Source organism: Filicampus tigris, chromosome 6 (genome assembly GCF_054856515.1).
Source record: "Filicampus tigris isolate MCC_2025a chromosome 6, RoL_Ftig_1.0, whole genome shotgun sequence".
NCBI lineage: Eukaryota > Metazoa > Chordata > Actinopteri > Syngnathiformes > Syngnathidae > Filicampus > Filicampus tigris.
In genome coordinates, this window is record NC_141222.1 from 7,241,724 (window position 1) to 7,267,074 (window position 25,351).

Consider the following 25,351-nt stretch of genomic DNA (forward strand, 5'->3'; position numbering starts at 1 on the left):
GTACATGGTTGCGGGCTCTGCACAAGTGCGGAACAAAAGCGCAAAGGGGGCGGGGCGACAGAGCACTTCGCAGATTTGGGACACACCACACACACTCATCCCCTCCGCGGAAACGCGCAAATGAAGGGCACAAGGGTGCAATTGTGGGTATTGGGATTGGGCCTCTTGCGAGACAAACACGCATGCGCGGCCGTCAGATTCAAAGTAGAAGTCGTCGTTTTTGTCCATATTGCTTCTACTTTCGATACCATTACCTCTTGTATGCCCTCCGAAATTGCAACATATTCCATTTGTATGTGTAATGCCAACTTAATATGCACAAATACTTCATTGTAAGTTAAATAACACTATGTAGTTAAATAGGTCCCGACTTCCTTGCCGTAGTTAAAAACGCGGAAGTACGAATGTTTACGTACGGACGCCAGAAGAAAAACAATAATATTTGACAGTGGGATTTTGAAGTTGTCGGTTGTTTTTTTTCATGGCCGACCGCGAATGTTTTAACCGTAAGCATCAGCAAAGAAGACATGGTTAGTATATAGTAGCCAGTTACACTGAAAGTAAGCAGTAAATTGAACAGCTGAATGTGCAGTCCAATATATTTTTCCAGTTCCATTGTTTTCCAGTTCCTCTTCAGTTTGCGACTAGCTGGGTGATGGCCGACCCACTTGGAACCTTTCAGTCCCAACTTTCCGGGGTGATGGAAACTGTGTTCAAGACTGTCATGTATGAGATCACCAGACTTGTGGAGGACAGCTTTTTGGAGGAAGTAAAACGCTGCAGGGAGCAGATTGAGTCGTTAGAGAGGAGACTTAAGTGGTCGGAGAGCCGCCGCAAAGAGATGCGTGATGATGGACAACTGAGGTGGGCTGACTTCAAAAGAATCGAGATGTCCAACGAAGAGAAACCGAAAGCTTGTCATTCAGGTGATCTTCCGCGCCTCAGTCACAATTTTCTTTCAATTGTATATGTTTCTCGATAGTCTAGTATGGCCTTTATCATGTTAATTTTGGTTTTTGGTAGGAAACTTACAAATTAATAAAGAATGCAAGTTACTAGAGGCAATCATGCTGGGCTCAAGCTATTATTATTATTATTATTATTATTATTATTATTATTATTATTATTATTGAGAGTAAATAGTATTTGCCAAATAAATGGACACAAAGATTTGACTTGGCAACCAGTCCTTAATAACCTAAAACAATTAAAATAGGACTAAACAGACAATGAATGCCCATAAGCTGCAACAAATACGTGCTTGTTATTGAAAAATAAATATGCTAATAGTAACAGCCCATTACTCACTCCTTGACTTGATGACCCACAAACATACACATTTCGTATTCAAGCAGAAGTTCAGCCACATTCATTAGTTCCTCCTGTATATTAATTATTTGACTTACAAAGACCTCTTGGACAATTGTATGCTTCCAACTTTGTGGGAATAACTCAGGGAGGCCCTTTTCTGTTCCACACTGACTATATTCCAAATCCAAGAAGACATGCTTGGATTAGTTGGTGGCAATAAAATGTGTGGCATTAAATTACAACACATGCCTTACTTTATGATATTCTATTTTATGATATTTCAACCTTTTCCAACATTTTCTAAGTTTCAATTGATGAGCCCTGATTTAGTGTTTTTCTGCCATGTTATGTATCATTAAATAAATAGCCATTGTTTGTAAAATCAGCAATCAGGCCTTACTATGGTATGCAAAATATTTCAAATCAAAGAGCCTTTCAAGACCGTGGCCAGTCCAACCATTCTAAATCGAATCCATTTTTGTTTTGCTACAGAACTAAATCTTAAACAAGAGAATGGACTCCAGGAAGGTATGAATAGCCACAACGGAAGTGATGGACGAACATCGAGTTCTGAAGTGGAGGCATCCCAGGTAGGGTTAGAGGATAACTTATTGCCTTTTCAAGATGATTAAAAAAATGGTTCCCCCTATTTTTAGAATAACTGTGTATGTGTACAAATCTCAGTAACTATGTAATGAGATTTCCTTGGCTGATGTGATATTACGATGTTTATGAAGTCACTTGACATGTTTGTTTTTGGTAGTCCTCTAATGTACAAAATATAGACAGACTGCTCAAGGAGGAAGCCATTAACGTGACACCACAAGCAAAGGATGTTGATGGTTTGTACCTTCATTTATATTCAGCATTACTAACAAAAATTTTCCCTTTGTGCACATAGTTTTATTGATTCTTTTCTCCTGTTATTTATCAGAAAGCAAGTGCTCACTTCTCCCGGCACCAAGTAAACATTCTAGATTCCAGAAATGTCCCAAATCTCACATAAACTATGAAGCTGGCTTTGACCATAGGCCGGAATCAAGTCGAAGTGTCGACTCGGGTGATCAATCTGAACCACTTTTGCAGAACAGGTGTGTCATGAAGGACTTAGGTGGCTTCTTTAAAAAGACTGACTATGGAGTCACTAGCATGATGTACAATTTGGATGATTTACAAGGCTCATCATCGCAGCTCAGCAATGACCTGACCTACATGAGCCATTATGAAGGCAATGCAGAAGCACAAGTGGAGGCAAAGTATCAAAGTTTCCAAACAGGTGAACAAGGACATCGCGATGGAACAGTGGGTTCAGCTGCAGGGTCAACCACAAGGACTAATACAGATTTAATAGAGTTCAATTGTTTATTGATCAATGAGGAAGGATATATTCAAAACCAGAGCCTCGTGTCCCCTGCTCCAGCTTCTAATGATTCAGATGGAAGATTGAGTTTGAAGGACCAAGGCATTCACATTGACACATCTTTGGGCAGTCCAGGAGCAATGTATGGATCCTCAAATGTATACACTTCTTGTGATACCACGCATTTTGGAGAGCGATTTCAGGTTCAGACAACAGAGAAAGGAAATAAGAGGCACATGTGTAACCTGTGCTCTCTGTCCTTTCCTGATTCTGCCGCTCTTCAGGCCCACAGGCAAACGCACAGACGTATTGAGCAAGAGCCACCATATTTCTGTGAGCATTGTGGAAAAACATTCACTCAATCCTGGAACCTCAAAGTCCACCAAGAGATCCATTCCGGGCAAGAGCTTCACCACTGCAGCCAATGCGGTAAAAGTTTTCCATCTTTGAAAGACGTGAAAAATCACAAGTGTGGCCAGACCGGCAATAAACCGTTTGGTTGCACTGTATGTGGTAACAAATTCAGCCGTCACTGGAATCTGAAGTTGCACCAGAGAATCCACACACAGGAAAAACCTCATCAGTGCACCACGTGCAATAAGCGCTTCACGCGTGCTGACATATTAAAAGTGCACCAACGTACCCACACTGGGGAAAGACCATACTGTTGCACCATGTGTGGACTTGCTTTTAAACGCCAAGATCATCTGAAATCACATCAACGCAAACATCGAACAGATTTGTGAAGTTGCATAAAGTAAATTAACATGCAAGTTAATGCTTTTTGTGTTGTCTTTTCTTGAATTAACATGCATGTACTCTGGTTGCGAGTGATATTTGTACTTATCAAAAATATTTTGAAAAAAAAATATGTCTAAAATGGTTTTGTGATTGCAGAACTAAAAAGATAATAAATATTTCCCCTTCATGGGGTTCTCACTGTGATTGAAGTCAATCGTACTGGGTGAAATGGAAAAAAAATCTATCATGATATAGGCCATTTTATATGACAATAACGATATACCACATGTATTTCCAGGTATTGTATGAAAAAATACACCACTATGGTGACTGCTTACATTTATTAAATTTCTTTTTAAGTGGTATTAAACATACCTGTATCAAATGAGAAATGCATCTAGTTGTGCTGCTATATAAAATTATCAAATGCAAAGAAACAGAAGCAAAGCAGCCTAAAACCTTTTGGATTTTTTTTTCCAATCTAAATAAGAGGCATAAAAAACGTTTCTGACAGATATGTATTTTTAAAAAACACACGAGTTCTACTGTAATGTAATTTTGAGAACATTTTGAGCAGATCTCAAAAGTCAAAATCATAATTCAGGAATGTATTGTGAAAACAAATCACATTTGTAATATTATATTAAGCCATCCATTTTATGAATTAATTATCCTCAAAGTACTTTTAATATTTTAGGCCACTCCTCCCGGGTGACATATGGGACACTGTAAAATTGTTAAGCTGTGTGTGTAGCATTATTTTGTATTAATTTTTTCTCCAGACACTTATTATATTGCCTACTATTTTGTTGTTCGAAATTGGATACCCTCAGCTGTAAGGCAGTTCCAGAGAGACCTCTGTGAAGTGTCACCCAAGCACTTTTAATTCTGGTCTTTCACATATGCAGAAGACAAACATCCTGGTAAATGTCAAGGCATGCGAAAGATATCTTTATCAAAAAGTCACATGGTCAAATCATGATCCAGAAATGGATAAATCCAAAATATGACTATAGGGTATTCTTTCTGTCCTTGGTTTTTTTTTTCCCTACGCAAATATCAAAACAACATAATAAAATAAGAACTTGTTTGATCACAGGATTACTACTTGGTCTTCCACATTTTTACCCAACATAATTGACCATTTGAAAAAGCTCTTTTTGTCTGGGGGTATATACTCTATTGAACCATAGATAATAGTAATACAATTAATATTAATGTTGAGTCCAATATTTTTCATAACTACCCTCACGATGCCCCTGGATGTTTTTTTTCATGGTATTCTCTATTTCCAGTTCTTTCAATTTGGTTTTAGATGGACAGTGTGGAGATACACACGTTCCGAACATTGTTTACTTCTAGAGCTGGGCGATATGACAATATATATTGCGAAGAGTAGACGAAAAGATCATTGTTACTTTTCTGTCTATCGTTATTTGTCGTCTGCAGCAAACTGCGTGTAATAAGATAATTAAAAGAAGCTTGATTTGATGGGCAATAGCTTTCACTTATCAATCTTATACCACAGAGCTGCCACCAGGTGGTAGACTGAACAATAATACAGGAAAGTGAATCATAGACCGCCATCCTACATTCCTAATGTACAGTGCACATTTAATTTAACAGTCAATGAAAATGAATACATTACGAGGTGGGTGAATGCAAATAATAAATACCAGTACTTTGGGAAAGTACTATTTATAAAAACAAACAAAAAAAAAATGCCTACAAGGCTGCCCCATGCCGTCAAACTACTCAAGCATACCAGTTTGTACTGTATTTTGAATCTCATCAAAACATAAAGAATAACAACACCGAGGATCACAGCAGCTAGTTAAGTTTAGCAATGAGCTTCGGCTGCTACTGACTGCTAAATACGTTGCGGTTAACTCCTAAATAAGTAATCACGGCCTCCAAGGCGGCGAATAAGATACATTTATACTCTTAAGTATCGTTATCACGAAGGGATTACGATGAGTAATTAAAGAGATAAAGACGAAGGAGCCATGCTAGTGGCTAATATAACCACGGGCTGATAAATAAAATATGAAAATAACTTACATAACAATTAAGCCTGCTTTATGTTTCACTAAGATAGTAAATGATCGACAAAGTGTGTATCAAACTCGGTTGGGGTTACATTTTAGAAATGGGCGTGAATAGTGTGAATTCATAGTGGTTTGGGACAAATAATATTCTCTATCTTTTTTTTACTTTATATTTGTATTTTTTTAAGGAGCGAGTTGCATGAGTTGCGAGTTAATTACAGCTCCACAACGACAAATAGCGGGATAGGGCAGCAATTAGGTTTCACTTATGGAAAACGCGTTTTGCTTTAACAGAGCGGCCACCGTAGCACGTCACTGTCTAGCAACAAGAAGCAGATCGTCAAACTCTAAAGATTTATCAAATGTGTGTATATATACTTTTGTTTGATTTGCTCCATTCCGCTAACTTGTGTATATTTTAAAAGCGTGCGTTATAATGATAACATAAATCGCACGAATAGTGTTATTTGTTGGTCAATGGAATTCATTAATTAGCACAAGGCTTGCTAAGCTAAGGCAGGCAAGTATCCGCTGCTACGCTGACAGCAAGCGGAATTCGCTCAATAAGACAAATCTAATAGTGGCGGTTACATAAAGAACCTACCGTACTTCGATCTTAGGTGCCAATACATACTTTATTTGGAACAATTTACATACGAAACGTACACTGAGTTCCCGTCATGTCAGACTTGGACGCCCTCGTTGTCACCTTCCAGACACAGCTACTAGACTTGATGGAGACTGTGGTGAAGACCGCCATGTATAAGGTCACACAGCTGGTAGAGAACTGCTTTTTGGATGAAGTGAAGCGCAGGAACCAGGAGTTGGAGACCCTAAGGATAAAGTTGGAATGCGCTGAGATGAAATTAAATGATCGTGGTGTGAAAGAAGGAAAAAAAGATGACACGTTTGTTTTGATTACAAGTGATGATGATGGCAACACTTCAGAAAAAAGCCTTGGAGAACTGCATGGTGGTGAGAACTGACACAAAATAAGTACCTGGAAGAAAGAATGACAAAAAACATGATTACTGAATGCTTTTGTTTTCAGATGTTTTGCTGTCCTGTGGTGGGAAAAAAGAAAGTGACACTAGATGGACGGACAGTCCGATCTGTGAAATAGAACCAGAGGTGGATGAACCCCCAGCCACTCTCACTCCAGAGGAGGACACACATGTGATTATCTCACAGAAGACATAAAATATGAGAGTGCATTATATTTAGGGTGTTCCAAACGTTAACACACTTCCTTGTTTTTGTTTCAACTCAGATATTTTTCAGAAACGTGAGGGAGGCTATCAGCATTTGACAGTTTGGGTTTTTTAGATTCCCATGGCTTGCCAATTGACATTGGTCGAGTATTGAAAAATGCAGTCGCCGACTGCATTTTAACACCAGTTTGGGGTGGCATGGCTCAGTGGTAGAGTGGTCATTTCCCAACCAGGAGGTTGTGGGTTCGATCCCCGGCCATGGTGACCATGTTGAAGTATCCTTCAGCAAGATACTGAACCCCCAGTTGCTCTTGATGCTGCGTCATCAGTAGGTAGATGAGGTACAGTGTAAAGCGCTTTGAGTACCCAAGGTAGAAAAGCACTATATAAGTGACAGCCCATTTACCATTTGAGAAGCTTTATGGCCATCACACTGCTCTAAAGCGTAGTAGAAGTTATGCTGTCAATGGAACGTTTTTCGAAACAGGATCTGATTTTAACAAACAATGCAGCGGTGTATTTTGTCAGTGATGATAGAGAAACAGGCCTTAGACTGCATTGTTTGTTACAAACAGATTCTGGTTATGAAATTTGCCATGCACAGAGCAAATTGTACAGCTCATTGGAGCAATGTGACGGCCATAAAATGGTGGCAGAAAAACTTCTTGCCACAGGCGTCATTTTTGCAAAGCTGCTCCAATGTCAATTGGTGAGCCATGGGCAAGGCATATGTTTAAAAATTTATCACCTTAAAGCGGAAATGAACCCTATCATATTTTTTTCAAGAATATGTTCCCAGTCTGATTAATATTGCGTTTGTGGAATATGAGTTAAGCAGCAAAATCCCCCCCTTTTTAACCGTCTCAGGGGGCAGCCATTTTGTCATTTCTGTCGACTGAAAATGACATCTCAACTACTCAGGGCTCAGGTAACGACCAATCACGGCTCAGCTTCAGAAAACAGGTCAGCCGTGATTGGTAGTTACCTGGTAGTTCAAGGGTTATTGAAATGAAGGGTGCGGCAAGTGAAATTTAGTAACAGGGTTAGAATTATTTTGTGTTTGATCTTTTTTCAGAAAATTGAGCATTCTGATGTGATGCTAGCTGTCGATGTGAAGGAAGAAGTCAGTAAGTTTTAACTTTCGTCTGCATGTGAGAGAATGAAGTGTTACCCTGATGGAGAGCATTGTTGACAGTTCTGTCGCATGTAACGCACCCCCCCCCCCCCCCCCCACACATAGCTCTTAGCATAAAGCAGTACAGTTATTCAGAACTTAAAAGTTCAAACTTCGTGGGCCCCGCCCTGTGCGAGTGCAGTGCAGTGCAGCATAAAACAAACCAATTGGATATATCCCGTCAGTGAGAGCTTGACATCAAAATACACTGATTGGTGACATATAAACACCTGTTTGCTAAACCAGTACTTGGATTAAAAAACACGCACTGTAAATGTACTCACAGCAGGAGTATAGAGCATTAAATCTGAGGTATTAATGGTAGATTAGAGGTATATCAATTATCAAAGTCCAGTTAAGTTATGCCAAAGTTACTCTCAATCAGAGGGGCAGAAGGGTAGGCTCAAGCCATCTAAACCTGGGTTCCTGTGGATACTTAGAAGGCATTGAATCCATGAATCTAAAAACAAGTCCTTAATTGGCATTCAAATGTCCAAAATCAATCTCCCTAAAGTCTTAAAAAAGTGTTAACACATGAGAAGTAGGAATTTATGATTCAGTGCACCCCAACATACTCGCAGTTCGGCACCCACACATTCACCTATTTGTGGATGTTTTTTTTTGTTTTTGTTTTTTTAATGTTACATTTTTTTTATTTAGGTGAGCGACAGGAAGTGCTCATTGGCAGTTTATCCCCATTTTTTTCAAGAAATGTTTTAGCTAAAAAAAATTTTTAAAAGTATTTTTTCCACTGCATTTTTTATGGGTGTCAATTATACACCAATTTTTTAGTTATTGTCCATCCCTATCCCCCGCAAATAGCGTCGGTCCACTGTAGTCTCATGTCTCCAAATAAATAAAATATTCTTAAAAAGATAATTTACCAAATAACTCCAAATCAGGCAATCAGATCGCGGAACAACAAAACGGTGATGTGGTTTTAATCGGGACCCTTATGAGCAGATGCATGTACTGTAGCAACTTTGAATAACATGGAACATTGTGAAGTTGGTCTAAAATGCAATCTCTAATGGAATTGAAAAGTCTTAGGTTTAACTTGCCTAAAGCTGTGGGAACCCTGTAAACATTACATAACATTTAATATTTATATTACTGTATTTGTTTTATTGTTTACTTTTGTGTTGAAACTGCTTGGTGTTCACAGTTATGAAGTTACCTACTATATGTGCAATTTCGGCATCTGTGTATATGATAATTTTTTTCATGCGTTCAATCCATAAACACAGCCATAAGTGATATGCGTGGCTTGAAACATACGTGTAAATAGAAAGAAATCAAATCAAATGAAGGCACTGAATTGGAATAGGACACTCCGACCTGCAGTGGAAATGCATTAATACACTTACCGGTAACATTTTAAAAAATGAAGTCAATTGTTTATCCTTGGTAAACTTGTAATTGAAACTATTTTTCTCATCCTCAGATGAAGAAGGATCTGATTCTCACAATGTAAGTGTGAGGATAGATGCATATCCAGGTGATAGCCAGGAAACCAGCAAAGGTGATGTGTTTTTGAAGGATGACACAGCGCCACCAAAAGACCTACCAAATGTATACAACTTTGCTGAAGGCCTGGAGAGCTCGGACATGACGACAGATCTGTCTTTGGAAATGCACACTGGCTGGACAGGCCTCACCATGCCTCATCATCACAGAGTTGGACCTGACTGGGAGTGTGATCCAGCCAAAAGCAATTGTTCTTTACAGCAAGCAAAGAACGAGCTGGTAGACTCTGTTGTAGAAGAAGAGAAGAGTTGTGTTAATACAAGCAGAGATAAGATTTCTACCTCTGAGTCTTCCTCCAAGCAAAATCCAGACTCACCAAGCGTTCCATGTAAGCAGGAGGTTTTCGTGGCCTCAGATGGTAGTATTGACACTCAACATATGAGTAAAAAGGCATCAACAAAGTCAGGAATCGCATCCTTCTCATGTGCAGTTACGCAAAATCCAAATTCCCATAAAGCAGTTAGGCTGGAAGGAGTGAAGCTGCATTCTAAAGATGGTGCATGTGCCAGACTGCAGGGTTCCGTGAAACGCGTCAGCCGCCCCTTGAAAAAGCCTCCTCCCACATCGTCCAACAGCACTGCAGCATTGTCTCGAACTCACTCTCAGACCTTCAACTTCAATCCACTGAACAAAATTCCCTCCACATCTAAAGCTACGCCCCCGACTGCACTTTCAGTCCAGCGGGATCACCTAGCAAACAAATTCACTGCCACGCTGTGGGTGAACAGCAGAGCACCGCCTCCGTCTGTAAACTCCCATCATGGATATCTTTTATCCCATCCAGACGGTCACCCTGTTTTCAGGCACTCTCTGCGCTGTGGCCAGTGCGGCAAATGTTTCGCCCACCCTAGCAACCTTAAGGCCCACCTGCAGACTCACACAGGTGAGAGACCTTTCTGCTGCTCTTTGTGCGGTCGCAGCTTCACCAAGCTGAGCAATCTCAAAGCCCATCGGAGAGTCCACACTGGAGAGCGACCATACTGCTGCTTGGTGTGCGGCAAACGCTTCACACAGAAATGTAACCTGAAACGCCATCAGAGGATACATGTCGATGAATGATGGACAGTTTTGAAGCAACAGTTTTTGTCTGCAGAGTATACTTCATTTGTGTTTGAAAAGACAGGACACATGAGATGTTGCTAAAAATGTAATTGACGAAAGATATTTATTCTGTGAATATACCAATTCAGCCACTATACTGTACAGTGCTAAACACATTTATTCAACCTCCTGTTATAAAGCGACCATCCAGCATCATGATGTGTTTAAATGTATGGACTCTTTCCATTTCTTCAGTGGCGGACTGTGCATTTGTTACCCAGGCCTTCAGTGGGGATTTACTCGACTTAATCCAACTCTTAATACCGACACTATCATGCCACAAATACAGAGAATTAACCTCACAATGGTCGCGGGCAGTGTTGGGGGTGACGCGTTACAAAAGTAACGCAGTACAGTAATGTATTTAGGCAGTAACGACGTTACTGAGATGGGTAACGCATTATAAATTTTGGGACTATAATACACATGTTGACATCTGTACTTTACATTTAATAAGCAGATCTGTTTTCAACACACGAGATCACAAGTTATAGCTTTCAGCAAGATTTGAACAAGAGGTCCCTATCATTCTTGGAGCTTCACTGACAGCGTGAATACACGTGTCAAGTCTTTGGCATGTAATTCGATTGTCTTTTTTCCATTGTCAACACATAAGAGGGCTGAGAAGTTATTGTTTGTGATAATAATCACTGTCACGGTTTCATAAAATAAAATGCAAATCATAGACACAAAATACAAGCAAGAACAAACCTAAGTAAAACGAAGCGAATAAACTGCAAAAAATAAGTCACTGTGCTTTTTAGATATGATTTAATGAATTTAGTGCAATCAATTCCCATATGTAAAACGTCGTGATTCTGATTGGCTGTTCACAATCAAAATGCAAATCATCTGCCGGTGACAAATGACGTCACGCTACGGCACCATCAATCGGACAAACTACAATGGACGCCATTATTAGAGTCTAATGTGCTCGTTTCTTATTTACCTTTTTTTTTTTTTCAAATCACCTCAAAACTTTGTCTCCATGTAGTACAAGAAAATTATAACTAACTGAACTTTCAATTATAAATAGAAAAAATAATAATGAAAAAGGAAAAAACATATACTCAGGAAGTCCACTGATAGTGTAGTGGTACACACGCCCGAGTTGTGTGCGGGCAGCGTGGGATCGATTCCCGCCCAGTGACGGTGTCTGTGTGTGCCCTGCGACTGGCTGGCGACCAGTTCGGGGTGTAGTCTGCCTTCGCCCATTGACGGCTGGGATAGGCTCCAGCAACTCCTGTATAGGATAAGCGGTTTGGAAGATGACATGACATTTACTCAGGTCAGTTTTGACTTGATCTATACATATTTTTGCTTTTAGTACACATGCCCTGTCTGTGTGTTTCTATCTATCTATCTTGTTAGACCAATTATCGATTATATGTTATGCATCACTATTATTTGTGTGTAAATAGTAAATGGACTGTCACTTGTATAGCGCTCTTCTACCTTTGGTACTCAAAGCGCTTCACACTGAACCTCATCTACCTCCTGATGACGCAGCATCGGGAGCAACTGGGGGTTCAGTATCTTGCTCAAGGATACTTCAACATGGTCACAATGGCCGGGGATTGAACCCACAACCTGCCGGTTGGGAAAGGACCACTCTACCACTGAGCCATGCCGCCCCCAGTGTGTAAATTAATTTGAGAATAATGATAATTTCATTTGTGGTTTACAGTCTGATTATTTATTTACTGGACAAAATATCAGTTCCAATATTTATATTTAAAAAATAAATCTTATTGATACAAATATTGATCAAAGGTAGTGATGTCCCACCACACCATAGAGTTGAAACGTTTAATATTATAGAGCACACTATATAGTTAAATATGCTGATAAGTTAACTTTACCAGCTAGAGTATGGCAGCAAATTTTGCATTTTCCTTTTAAGGTCTTGAAATCATTATTAAATAAATTAATCTCCGATTTTTTAAAAAGTAACTTAAACTTGAGTAACGCATTACCCTACAAATAGAGTAATATTGTAAAGAAACGTATTACTTTCGCATGCAAGTAACTAGTAATATGTAATATACTACATTTTGGAAGTAACTTGCCCAACACTGGTCGCGGGCGTGCTGTAGCCAATCCCAGCTGTCTCTTGGCAGTAGGCGGGTTACACCCTCAACTGGTTGCCAGCCAATCGCAGGGCACACGGAGACAAACAAACACACACACATACAATCACACTTAGGGGCAATTTAGAGTGATCAATTAACCTACCATGCATGTTTTTGGAATTACGAAAAAGTAGAATACAAGAAGTATACTTTATAAAGTATACTTGAGTGTAAGTACATAAGTGTACTTTTTCTGCATTTTGTTCATGTGCCAAACTATGTTTTGTTTTAGTCAAGGCTTTTACTAAATCAGATAAGCCAGTATTTAAAAAATCACAAATCAATGTAAAAAGTACATCGTATATGATTCTAAACAACAGAAATCATTACAGCTCTCTGACCTGAAATGTTTAAAAACAAAATGTGTTCTTGTTGAAACAGATGATTCTGTGATATAACACTAATGCCAAACCCTTATGAGAGGGACAAAACCTGTATCAATAAAGTCAAGTTAAATGTTTCTAACTCTTTTCTTGTGTTTTTAATATAAATAAAGACAATACAGTTGAGCACTGTACAATTGTGAACCTGTAAACTTCAGTACTATAATGTTGAACATGTACAAACTAAAGCAAACTGCTTGTCAGTCGTTAAAAACATCTAACTTCTAAACTGAATGCAAGCATATTTCCTTTTCCTGTAATTGGACCAATACTGCCAAGGCTAAGTATTAGCACTTTGTGGCAGAAAGACGTATATATGTTTAAAAATTGGGGCAAAAATGGACATTAGTGTTTTTCACAGGACAGCGACGATATGGTTTCATATAAATGTAATTCTTGGTATTAGTATAAGTAATGTACTTGTAGTCTTACATTTTTCTGTGTACTTTACAAAAGGAACGTGTATACTTGAAGCTTCCATGTAAGTTTATCTTAGACTTTGGTGTATACTTTTCAGTAGAAGCCAAGTATACTTAGGCATACTTCTGTGAAATTTAGAAAATTAAGTATTTAAAAAGTACACTTCAAGTATACTGCCTCCATTTTAGTATAAAAAAAAGTTTACTTATAGTATACGTCGATAAACTACTTTTTGCTAAGGGGGAGGAAACCGGAATACCCAGAGATAATCGACACACATGACAGCATTACTTCTAAATCCCGTAATTAGACATGTTGTATTTATGTTATGTACCGGTATACATATACAGCACACAGAGCTGTGCATACCGCTTATGTGACAGACCAGTCTGCCTATCTGCTCATGACAAACCGCCCATTTTGTAGGCGATAAACACTTAAAAAAAATAGCCGGACTAAGCCCTGTCGAGAGCCCATTTATTTTACCCGGGGGGCAGGGGGTTGCTAGTGGTAGTTTGTCGAATTTTTATTTATTTATTTTTAAGATCGTCGAAGTTGGTAGTCAGAAACGCTAACGGAAGCCCGTTTGAAATGACAGTCAGACCGGCCTATAGGCGATTACTATTTGGTCCGGCCGGACAAAATGGCGGACGGCGGAAGGATACCTTGCTGTAGGTGGAAGGCAATAAACGGGCAAGAGAATTTTACTAAAATGCCCAGCTCTGCATATTCAGTATGTTATGTTCTTGACATGATGCACCATTGGAAACTGTTTGTTGGCTCGTGCAGGTTTAAACCTGATATGTCTATGGTAAAGTTGCAGCCACAAATTGCAGGCGGTGCAGATGATAACATTTTAATCTTATTTTCAAAGGACATACCTGTAGCTAGCAGAAGCTACAGCATTACATTTTGTCTGTGAGTATGTGTTTGTGTGCATGTGTGAGAGAGCGAGAGAGACAATCAAAGAGCTAGAGAGACAGAAAGAGAGAGGGAGAGGAAGATAAATGTGGTTTCAAACAGTTCCTCTGTTGTAGATGTTATCACCTCTAAAGAGAGATTTATGTTGCTTCCAAGGAGAAATCCATTACCCATAAGGAGCAAGTGGGAAATACCTAGACAACATTCCTTTTGTTTTCCCCACATTTTTCCATAATTTTACGTACGTGCTCCAAATACAGACCTGTTTTGTTGGAGTATTACGTAGGAATTGGTATGAGGGCCACTGATAAGGGGGAAAAAAAAAGACACTCCCAAGAAAACACTTAGTATAGTGGTATTTTTTTAATGGAATCGTAATGTTAAGGTTATATTCTGAGAAACGAACAAATGAAACTAATATAGCATTTTATTTTATGACAAATTCATCCACTTTTCTCAATCATTTTAAAGTAACTTCTTCTGACATTCCTTTTCGTAATTTTCTGTAGATTTAAGATTTGATGGTGCAAAAAGTCAGCTATGTTTGTAGTACCAATGAAAGAAAAATATGGAGTAATTACAGTGAACCAGTAATAGTGATACCCTCTATCGATAATAAAAAAATATATAAGAAGTGCCTGGAGTCTTTGTCTTCGCTACATTAAAATCATTTTAATTACATGACATAATGCTGCAAGTGTTCCTTCTGAATGGACAGTATTTGGCTAACTGCTTCCACCTAGAGGCTTGGCATGCTTGTAAATGCCTTTTAAAATGCGTGCATTCCAGTTGTTAAAAAAGCTCGGCTACATGTAGACAAGGCCTAAGACTTTACTGCCAAGACACAGACAAAGAAACGTGTTGTTTGGGGTGTTATGGAAATGTTCCCAACTGGTACGCACCAGTGACTGTGATGGGGCAAAATTCTGAGCAGCTTGCCCTCAGATACATTTTCAGAATTAAGCAACAAAAGAGTGGGACTTGGTTATAATTTCACACTTCATGAAAATATGTTTGGTCAGTTGTTTTGGACACTCACCCCTTGATTTTCAGTTGCAACAGAGAACACTTCTTTAGTGTGTGTGTCTAGTGTTGTTCTTTTTACAAATCTTAGAATAGAGGAGATTATTCAGCGTGGTCGTTGTCATCAGTGCTGATTTTCTTTTGTTTTCATCTCAACCGTGCATTTTATTCTTCAGACTTTTCCATTGGGTGCTCTTGAAATCCCTGGGTTTTGTCTTTACTACCTTTAAAAATTAAGCAGTCAGGAGGAGAAGCAGTGCCAAGAAACAGCTTGGAAAATCGGTCTTCCACTTAATTCAATTGAGAGTGCTGAGAAACCTTTAAGTGCTATACAATTATGATGTTAAATTTAGTTCTTAATGATGACTATACTCATACAATGAATTGAACTGAGAAGTGTTCTTCAAACCTTGAATTTCCCATTTATTGTTAGAGCATTGAACAAACTAAAGTCCTTGGCTTCACCAACTACAGCTCTGTGTTTGGATGAATAAGCCTACCAGTTACCGTAAAGTTCGAAGACGACCTCTGAACTGTGAGGCGGACGTGCTAACCAGTCGACCACCGTGCCGCATATATATATATATAGTTGGTCCTGAAATGATGAATGAGTGACATGCCTCCTGCTGGACCATGTACACATCTCCTGTCAGGGTAAACGGACACTTACTGTTGCAGAGAGAGTGCATGATACGGAGACCACCTGGGACATCATATTGACGCATCAGGGCCAGCAGCCCGAGACACAGACTGCCCATACATGACCCATTTTCTCCTGGTGAACTTGAATGTGTCTGCGCTGTGCAGACAAGCGGGTAGGGAAGATGACCTCTCTATGAACTTCCCTTTTTTTTGGGTTGTGGGGGACAGTATGAAAGGCAAATTACTCAAGCACCACAGCCTCTCCAGTAATGAGCTAGTAACTGAGCCAGAATGACATATCGGGCTCCAGAGTCAGGCCAAATGGGAACTTATTGGAATTCTTTATTATAAAGAACAGTGTGTATTGGTTTACAAGAGGTGGGAGTAAGTAGATATTTGGTTTCTTCATTTATCACATTGTTTTGGTAAGTACCGGTACTTCACACATTGCAATCTTTTGAAAACGAACTTGTAAAACAAACTTGTAACTGAGCGCTTGTGTTGGGCAGGGCGAGGGTGGGAATTGTATAAAAAAAAAAGTCATTAGTCTGCCCCCATTGTAGGATGTGTTCGGTGCGTCAGTGTTCGTGTTCGTGTTCGTCTCTGAACCAAAGTGACTTAGTGTAGTGTTCACTGTTGTGTATTTCCGTCTATGTGATTTATTTAGCTTCGTCACCAACTCCAGCGTCTCAAACACGGCAAGTGGATGTTAATACGTACATTCCTTTCTGAATGTTGGGGCCTAGACAGAGTCATGCTCAAGTACGGTGCACTTAGTTACATGTTTGGTGCCTCTTTGACACCAATAGCCAGCACAGGTCTGGCAGTGCGCACATTGTACGGGCAACGCCATTGCACGACGTCCGCGGCTGTAGTCGGCCTCTAGTTATGTTTATTCGAGATTGTTTCAAGTTGCAAGTGAATGTTTGTCATGTCGTACAGCTTATTTTGAGTTTTTAGTTATTATTGTGGACAGCTGGGCAATGCACTCATATGCTGTATATTTTCTGTTTGTTGCAGAACCACACTGTTCGAATGTTTTGCAGGTCTCTAGGGCATAAGCCCAATTAGCAATTTACAAAACAACTACTTACTCAATGCTGTGTTCGTTTTATCTTTCAAGAAGGTATCCGACGTAAATAAAGATTCACACAAGTTGATTGAATTTGCTCGTCTGTTTTCTTTTCCATCTCTGAAGTTCAGGAATCATACAATGATCAGATCTGGGCAGCTTTTCCATCCTCGCGAATGCTCTCACCCGAGATGGGCGAGGGCAGAAAAGGGGCACGGTCTAACATGCAGCCCTCACATTTATACTGTCTTCAAAATCTAAAAATAAGGTGGGCTGGTCTCCTCCCTGGCTAGCCCTGCCTATGGGGCTGATCTTCTCCAGCCGGTCACGTGCTCAGATCAGGGCACGCTGAGACTTTTAACTGATTATGCAATGTGTCATTCCCATTTTGCTTTTTGGTTAACCTGTTGCCGAATATAAAGCCATTCATATAGATTTAGATCCTTCAACACAAAAACACTCCTTTTATACACTCTAGCATCCTTACATCATTTCTACCTGCACCTATACCTGTCTGCATGCTACTGCCATACCTGTGCTGTTACCTGCCTATTCTTGCAACGAGATTAAATCTGCCACACCACATCTTCACTCCTAATTGTGTTCTGACCGATACCCGGGGGCGAAAAGAGCATCTGAACCACAACACCTACACAGTCCACCGTAGGCTCTCGAAGAGGTAAGTAAAAAAAAATAATTATAGAATCCTCTTGTTGTCCCTCCTTTCATCATGTTACACACATGCATTGACGAACTTGTGAAATAATTCCAGGTTTCTTTCAAGGCATTCACTGATGAGAGGAATGGTAAGTTACAATTTCCTTTCATTTCTTAGCCTATGTGTTTATGTTGCCTAACATGGTTGTCTTTCTTTTTCGACAGCAGTGCTTTAGACTCGTATTCATAATGTTCTGCTCTGTCAGAGTGGTCTACATCATGCGCATCATATTCATCCTCAACTTTGGACGGAAGGAGCTGATTGAAGGACCTCCTGTCCGCTAAATCGCAGGAGATATACTGTAAGCATACTTCAGGTTTGCGTAAATGTAAGAAGAAAACGGAAGCAGGAGCGCCACCAGTATCCTATTCTGACTATTTTTTAAAGTTCCCTGTCTATCGTTTATCGCCTACACAATGGGTGTCGGTCATTGGCGGATCGGCGGACCGGTCCGGACCGTCATATAGGCGGACTGGTCCGGTCCGTCATATGGGCGGAATACCCAGCTAGGAACACTAAGGAAAACTGAATAAGACTGTTAAAGACTTTTATATTTATATATATTTTAATATACATTTTTAACAAATATAAAATATATCATGTGCACTTCATTTGTGATTAATCGCGAGTTAACTGCAGAAATCCTGCCATTATGATTAAAGATTCATTTTATTCAAAAGTCATCAAAATTTCCACACTCTCTCACTTAGACCCATCTGCTGTTCAATTTATTTGGCATTTTAGAAAACCTGTCTCCCTCTCTGACTTGGGCTATTGCACAGGCAGACCCCAAATCAAAAACAGAATGGCATTAGCAGTTCAGTCAGCTGAAAAATTGCTGCCAAATCCCAAACATTCATTTGAAAATGTCGGGAGTGCTCGATGAGTGCAATGGAGGACACACAGCAGCAGCATGTGGTTGTATTTACTCGGAAAGGGCGAATAAAAACATGACTAACTTTATTGAATCCATCATTGATTTCTCTTCAGAAGGCTCTTAATGAACTTGTCGAATTCAGTCACAAGTGCTTCGCGTCCCCAAAAGCATATGATGACCTCATTCACATTTAATAAACTGAACTGAGGGGGAAAAAAATAATAGTCTAAATTACGCTCAGTAGGGGTCAGTGTTGCTCCATAAAACTTCAAGAACCCCCAGTCCAACGTCACTAGTCAAGAGCTGCTACTTTCTAATCTTGTGCAAATAAGACACCCAAGTTAGCAGATTCACATTTTTCACACTCTTGCACCAGTTTGACAGATGAAGTTTTTATTCATGTAATGGTTTTAATGAATTATGTTTAGTCCTTTGTTTATTTTCATTAGTTTTTCCTACACACAAATAAACCAAATTGATACACCTTTGAGGAAAATACAATCTAAAAGAATGAGGAAGATTTTGCGACTCAAAAAAATGGTGTCATTTTGGTTTGTGCTTTATGTGTATTTTTATTTGGAAAGTAAGTCACCTCGTACAGTATAGAATGAACTGGTTCATTTACGTTGATGCAATCTTTTGTGTTTTATTGTGTGCATGTTGGGCATATATGCATACGAGACAAGTAGGCTTACCAATAAGTAATGTGTGAATGCATGGGTATGTGTGTGTTATCAGGACCAGCCAGGATGACTTAGACAGCTTTGGTAGCGTAATGTTCACTTTCTATTTATTAAACCCCTCACCCCCCCCTCTCTCTCCCTCCCTCCCCTCTCTCACGGTATATGGAATGACATGCCATGAAAGGGGGAAAAAAATATCCAAGGCTAAATTTCCTCTGCCTGGCTAAGCCTGCTGCCACTCTCTGGACAAACTATTGACAGCCTCCAAGCCAGCAGACAGTAGCACGCCTTGCAATGTACTGACAGAGCGTGATACAGAGAAGGAGACTGAGGTTAGGGATAGAAAATAGGGAATGGATTAGCTGAGCTCACATTTATTCCATTACCCGGAAATACAGACGGAAATACCCACATGATGGTGTTTGGCAAGATAGTCCAAAAACTTCTTGTTGAACATAAATAAAACATAAAAAAGTAACATGTCCAGAAAATTGATTGAGGAAGCATTTTATTAATTGTGTCTTGCTAGAAGCTCTGCGAATCACTGTGAATCCTGAGCACTGGAATTAAAAGTATCCAGGGGTGTCTTTTGAGGAGCTTATAGAAGCATAATAATTAATAACCCCTGAGTAAACACTGCGAGGAATTGCTAAATAAATAATTGAGGAGAAATGTATAAATAATTTCCCTTCTTAATCTACTCCAGTGCACTTCCAGGTCTCCAAAGTGATGCTCATCCCCCTGGAAAGTCAGAAGGTTGGCTTTCTTGCCTCATGGGGGCGCTCTTGGCATTCCATTGAAAGCAGCTCCTCGGCTTGCAATTGGCAAAGGGAACATTTTGAGGGAATATTAAAAATAGTCCATACATCTGCAAAACTGGCCTTAACTCTATTAAAAAGCATTTTTAGGGGAGAATACATTTCTCATCAACGTAATCTAAAAATCTGGCCACTTTCAAGAGATGAGAAATTTTGTGCTGCTTGAGCAATTGCTTTACATCCCGCTCTCAGGCTAATGCAACATGCCAGAGAGGCTACTGAGGCGTGCCCGTTTGACTTTGGATGAGAGTTGCCTCATACTATTCCACACATCATAATTAAGAAATGCACATCTTGTGATTCTCCTTCCTCTCACCCTCGTGTCTCATGGATTGTTTTCTCATTTTAGTCTCCTTTTCTCTTGCTTCTCTCCCGTACCTTCTTGCCTCTGCCTCATATACAAATGACAACAGTTTGCTAATGAGAGTGAGCGAGGGCTCATTATTCAGTATATCATTAGGATTTAATTGCTCTCTGTTAATCCTAACAACTATCCCCCACGGTTTAATCGTTTGCCACTTTCTGGTCAGACCACAACTTTACTGTGTCTCATAAAGTGTCTCACAAGGCATTTGAGGGTACAGTATTTGGTTAAACAGTCACATATGAGCAACTATATATCACCTTAGTTCCTCATTAGTGACTATTAGTGGGCTTTGGAGTCAGTGGCAATCCAAGCTTGAATGACGATCAGGGGCAGACCTCTCTTGCCAAAGGCAATTATTTACATGTCATTATGCTTATAGAAAATCCCTTCACTAGTGTTTATTTTTGAGTGCCACACACATTGCACATACTGTACTGGAAATCGCCACTGTTTGGAGAGCCTGTGGGGGTATGCTCTCATTGCACCATTACTTTGTCACTCTATCACGGATTTATTATCTTCAAGCTTTTTCAATGCATATCTGTTTGTATGTGACTCCCCCTCCCCCATCCTCATCTTCTACACGGTGGTTCTATAAATTGTATGGGTCCGACACAACAAAGATGAGGGAGAGGCTGACAATCTAGCAGGCAGATCTCTCCCTATCATTCATCAGCTTAAACAAGGAGGCAGATTTGCACAAACATATGAGGGAATGAAAGCACAAAATGGGAAGGGAGAGAGAGATGGTGATACATGAGATGAAAAAAGAGAGGGGGTGAGCAGTCACCCAACACAGTCATCAACTCCCTTCCATCCATCATCTGTCGCAGTTCAAAAATTGTGGCTGCTTGATCAGCATCAGTTGTACAGCCATCTTCATAAATATAGGTGTGCCATGGTTATAATAGTTTTTTTTTTAACTTTGTTTTGACTTTTTTTTTTGAAGAAAACTATGAAATAAAAATTGACTTTGAAACAAATGATTTTTTATTACATATTTGTTTTAAGTCTTGGAAAATAAATAATAAGTTATTTTAAAAAGTATGGCATTGTTAAAATAATCCTTATGACATATTTAATTATAATGAAATTATAATAATTAGATTTGAAAGAATAGTAAGAACATATTTCATAGTAAAAAACAATAACTTTATTTTACAATATAATGCTTATCCTATTTATTGTCTGTTATTTGTTAAATGGTATTTATTTCAAAATGTTGTTTTCATTTATTTAATTTGGACTCTTTTGGGTTTCCATAGGGGGCAGGCAGAAGTTTTCATTTCGTATTCAAAGAAAAACTAAAGAAAATCCGGCATATGGAAAAACAGTCCCTATTAGAATCCATTCATTTTATGAAGATGAAAAAAGTTTTGAGAAAAGTAGTACCATTGGGCAAAGTTATGTTTTCATCATGATTCATTGCACAATGTTGTCTGCAATCACTTAGCACTCCATGTTTGTTTGATAGGTAGCTGAACTTAAAATTATTATTTTCACCATAAATATGGGGGTGGGGGATACTTAGAAGCACTGAACGTTGCCATGATGACGGTGATGAAATGAAACATTGATAGAGCAACCCCCCCCACACTGCTGTTTTAAAAACTCACTGACCTTCTTGCGCTCCATTGGCCTTAACGTTTTTAATTATATTTATTGCTTCCGCAAACATTTCCCTCCTCACTACAACAGGGTTTATTAACCTCATTGTTAATTGTGCAGGAATCTCGAGCCAGTATAGTTGCTCTATGCAAGAATGCATGGTAATGATAGTGAAAAGTGTGCATGCCATTTGTACAGACTGTTTGTAACCTCAATGACGCTCATTTTTTTTCAACAAGATCTATCCGTTCTAACTGGGGTTTCCTATGCAAGGCATCTGGTTGCTATTCAGTGTCAATGTCCTGCCTGATGTCCTTGATCTGATCCGATGTCTCCTCCAGAATGCCACTTAATCTTCCCTTAAGTTTCTCAAACTCCTCTCCCGTCTCCTCTGAAGCAAGGGCACATGAATGATGCTTCTTGCATTGACTTTACACTTTTTTCTCGATCTTCCCTTCGCTGCTTTCCATCCATTTTGCTAATGAGCAACACTAGCTCTATTGACCTACTTGTGGAGTTCAACAAAATCTGCTCAAGAATGCCTCAGGTTGCTTTCTTTCCGCTTTTGGAGATTAAAAAGATTCAAATCCCCCTGTCCATCCACAAGCATCATTACCATTCCTCCTTGGTCTTTTGATGTCCCTGCTCAGATGTCACCCTGCAAAACCACCGCACTGTTGCTCTGCTCTTCATTGCTTCCTCTTTACCACCCCTCTCTGCTGGTTGTTTTTTCCGTTCCAAGCGCAATGAAAATTGGGAACACACCTGTGCGGATCATTATCAGTAGGACAAAGCTGTTCCTGGAGCAAGGAGATGGTGAGTGAGAAAAGCCACAGAATGATGAATCATTGCCAATTTTCCAATGTTATTTTATACATCCAACTATTCCACTTTGAAGTCAAAAGTTAGGGGTCACTTAAAAAAAGGTTTTGAGTTTTATTTCACAAGTGATAATCTGAACTCTGACTGGATTATTACATAATTTAAATTTAAACACATTTTTAATGATTTCATCAAATAATGCTCAATTATTGCTTTACTGCCTTGTGGATTTTTCGCTGTGTATTCTACCCGTCAACAGTTTGAGGTAAACAAGAATATTGACTCCATGCACCATCCTCAGGCTGAATTTGTTTCATGAGCAGTCACAACACAGTTGATTTTCATTTTCCTTTATTTGGTGGATACTGTCACTTTCTGGCAACTTTGCTTTGAAGTGAGTAGATCATAACACAGCATGATACCATTTTTTTATGGAGAGGGGATGGGCTTGACAGGTTTCATACATTATTTTTAATGGCCATTTTGACACTTTAATAAAATCCACAAATGTTGATGGTCCAGTCGCTCAACACATCTATGTGAGGCCTTTTTTAGCACAAATGTTGACATGATAATACAAGGTGTCTCTAATTAGATCAAACATTATGCCATCCGGGCCAAATGTGTCTCCCAATAGATATTTGGTAGATCTTTAAATAGGTGAACTGTAACACCCCCTATGATTGTAATTGCTCCAGACCCCATGCTGGGCCTCAGATGCTGCAGGGGGCATAGTTACTGTTTGTTTTGTGTAGTGTTTGGCTTCATGGATTCTGTGCGCTAATAGAACATTGAGACCCAAGGGGGTCCGCTAACAAAAATGTACAACTGACAGCAATATAGCTCCCTGTGAAGTAAATGTCATTTTTAGAACATGAACATGTCCTGAAGTTGTTTCTCTCATTTCAATCAAACAGGATTTTCCTCATTAGCAAGGAAGTGCCTATTAAAACAGAATGTACTGTAGTTCCTTTCAACAGGCTGACATTTGCTATGATTATATTAGATTACATTTTGGGTAACTATGGCGACAAAATTTCAAGCCACATTAGCTCTTCAGTAAAATTGCAATATTGACTAATGACTGACTAGCTAACTTCAACGATAGAATGGGGCCACAATTTTTCGTCAGCGCTACTGTGTGGGTGGTGGAGAGGGGTACATATAGGATAGCAAACTTCCAAACCAGATGTATGGCAAAAAATGCCATTTTAAAGGACAAAATACATGCTCTGCAGTATTTCAGTATTTCAGTATTTCTCCTCAACTTCAAAGGATTTGAAGCAAACAAAAATAACCACATAATGATAATGGATTGTGTAAAGTTTGTCAAGCCGATCACAGATCACGGCTGCAAAGTGCGCACTTGGAGATCGTTCGTGTCCATGTTTGACCCCCATAGCTGTGCCCCAGCCCACGGGAGTGATTTAAAAAATATAGTAAAGATGATGATGATAATAGTAATGTGTTTAATAATTTGATTTCTACAATAATTCTGAGTATTATACGGATGCTGTTGTTATATTAATGAAATACGATGACATCCACCACATACAGCTCAGAATCTGTCTCAGTCAAATTCACCAAAATCACATTACACCACATGCGCCACAACTTAGACGTGGCATAAAGTTTAGTCTACTTTCAACCACCAAACTGTTAGGTGTGGGTAAAAAATAACGCCCACGTCTGGTATCCTGCAGCGCGGTCTGTGAAATTCCCAAGCACACTAAGCGAGACTTGCACATGCACAAAAATCAAGATGTGCCTGTTTTTACACCCGAGTGCACATGGCTTCTTGCCAGACCCTCTCTCTCCTTCTCTGGTGGAGTACGGTCTTGGGGTTGGAAGTGCTCTTAAGATATGTCTGCCATCTAGTGGGGAACATTGTTATTACAACTTAAAAACTGCTCCACTACAGTCAGACATTTTTATTTTCAAAAATGAATCGAGGGCCACTCGGGAGGTGAGCCGCCAGTTACCCATCCCTGCTCCTTATTGTCCAAAAGTGTGAATATGTGTACCGTGCCTCTCACTCAAAGTCGGCTGGGATAGGATGCAGCTCACTCACAACCCCAGAGAGGATAAGCGGTATAGAAAATGATTGGATGAAAGTAAAGTGGGTTTTTTATGCCATGTGACAATTCCGTCACTGTACCCTTGTGTTGTCATGTGAATATGGAAACAATATAAAAGTATGATGCATTAGAAACACTGAAATCCGATCTGGTATGACTATTGGTAATGTAATTTTGGTTGATTTTTTTTTTCTAATGCCATCTGTGTGTTTCTTAGCAAATATATTTGTGATTGAACAAGCATGAAAGGGGTTATTTAAGGATGCTGTAACTTGAGCATCCTATTAGAAACTATCATCAGGATCGATTCATGT

At 39.4% G+C, this 25,351-nt stretch overlaps 2 protein-coding genes and 1 long non-coding RNA gene across 9 annotated transcripts; 2 read left to right on the plus strand and 1 right to left on the minus strand.

Moving 5' to 3' along the window:
- Nucleotides 1-58: 58 nt before the first annotated feature.
- LOC147145604 (uncharacterized) lies at nucleotides 59-3,445 on the plus strand. 3 transcript variants are annotated; one of them, XM_086033749.1, is made up of 5 exons: nucleotides 59-143; nucleotides 627-926; nucleotides 1,804-1,901; nucleotides 2,075-2,153; nucleotides 2,246-3,445. In XM_086033749.1, the coding sequence occupies exons 2-5, from the start codon at nucleotides 656-658 to the stop codon at nucleotides 3,415-3,417; spliced, it is 1,620 nt and encodes a 539-aa protein (XP_085889875.1). In that variant the 5' UTR covers nucleotides 59-143; nucleotides 627-655; the 3' UTR covers nucleotides 3,418-3,445. The 3 variants fall into 3 exon arrangements, with proteins under 3 accessions (XP_085889875.1, XP_085889874.1, XP_085889873.1); XM_086033748.1 differs by lacking the exon at nucleotides 59-143 and adding an exon at nucleotides 166-530 and having other exon boundaries at nucleotides 611-926; XM_086033747.1 differs by lacking the exon at nucleotides 59-143 and adding an exon at nucleotides 166-530.
- Nucleotides 3,446-5,730: 2,285 nt separating this feature from the next.
- Nucleotides 5,731-12,985, plus strand: LOC147145605 (uncharacterized). Of its 5 annotated transcripts, none has more exons than XM_086034511.1 (6): nucleotides 5,756-5,824; nucleotides 6,177-6,435; nucleotides 6,512-6,591; nucleotides 7,747-7,798; nucleotides 9,290-9,315; nucleotides 9,385-12,985. In XM_086034511.1, the coding sequence occupies exons 2-6, from the start codon at nucleotides 6,195-6,197 to the stop codon at nucleotides 10,429-10,431; spliced, it is 1,446 nt and encodes a 481-aa protein (XP_085890637.1). In that variant the 5' UTR covers nucleotides 5,756-5,824; nucleotides 6,177-6,194; the 3' UTR covers nucleotides 10,432-12,985. The 5 variants fall into 5 exon arrangements, with proteins under 5 accessions (XP_085890635.1, XP_085890637.1, XP_085890636.1 ...); XM_086034510.1 differs by having other exon boundaries at nucleotides 5,758-5,824; nucleotides 6,512-6,636; XM_086034508.1 differs by having other exon boundaries at nucleotides 5,758-5,824; nucleotides 9,290-12,985.
- LOC147145606 (uncharacterized) lies at nucleotides 6,134-17,244 on the minus strand. Its single transcript, XR_015087294.1, has 4 exons — nucleotides 17,089-17,244; nucleotides 9,413-9,598; nucleotides 6,383-6,460; nucleotides 6,134-6,293 (listed from the first exon to the last, which is right to left on the minus strand). It is a non-coding gene; the product is annotated as an uncharacterized LOC147145606 (long non-coding RNA).
- Between the last annotated feature and the right edge of the window lie 8,107 nt (nucleotides 17,245-25,351).

Bases quoted from the DNA above. Each gene is read 5' to 3' on its own strand.
- LOC147145605 (XM_086034509.1), top strand. From the start codon at position 6,141: ATGTCAGACTTGGACGCCCTCGTTGTCACCTTCCAGACACAGCTACTA. The intron at 6,436-6,511 runs GTGAGAACTGAC...TTTTGTTTTCAG, and splicing joins CCTTGGAGAACTGCATGGTG to ATGTTTTGCTGTCCTGTGGT. The intron at 7,799-9,289 runs GTAAGTTTTAAC...TCTCATCCTCAG, and splicing joins CGATGTGAAGGAAGAAGTCA to ATGAAGAAGGATCTGATTCT.
- LOC147145604 (XM_086033747.1), top strand. From the start codon at position 482: ATGGCCGACCGCGAATGTTTTAACCGTAAGCATCAGCAAAGAAGACAT. The intron at 1,902-2,074 runs GTAGGGTTAGAG...TGTTTTTGGTAG, and splicing joins CTGAAGTGGAGGCATCCCAG to TCCTCTAATGTACAAAATAT. The intron at 2,154-2,245 runs GTTTGTACCTTC...GTTATTTATCAG, and splicing joins ACAAGCAAAGGATGTTGATG to AAAGCAAGTGCTCACTTCTC.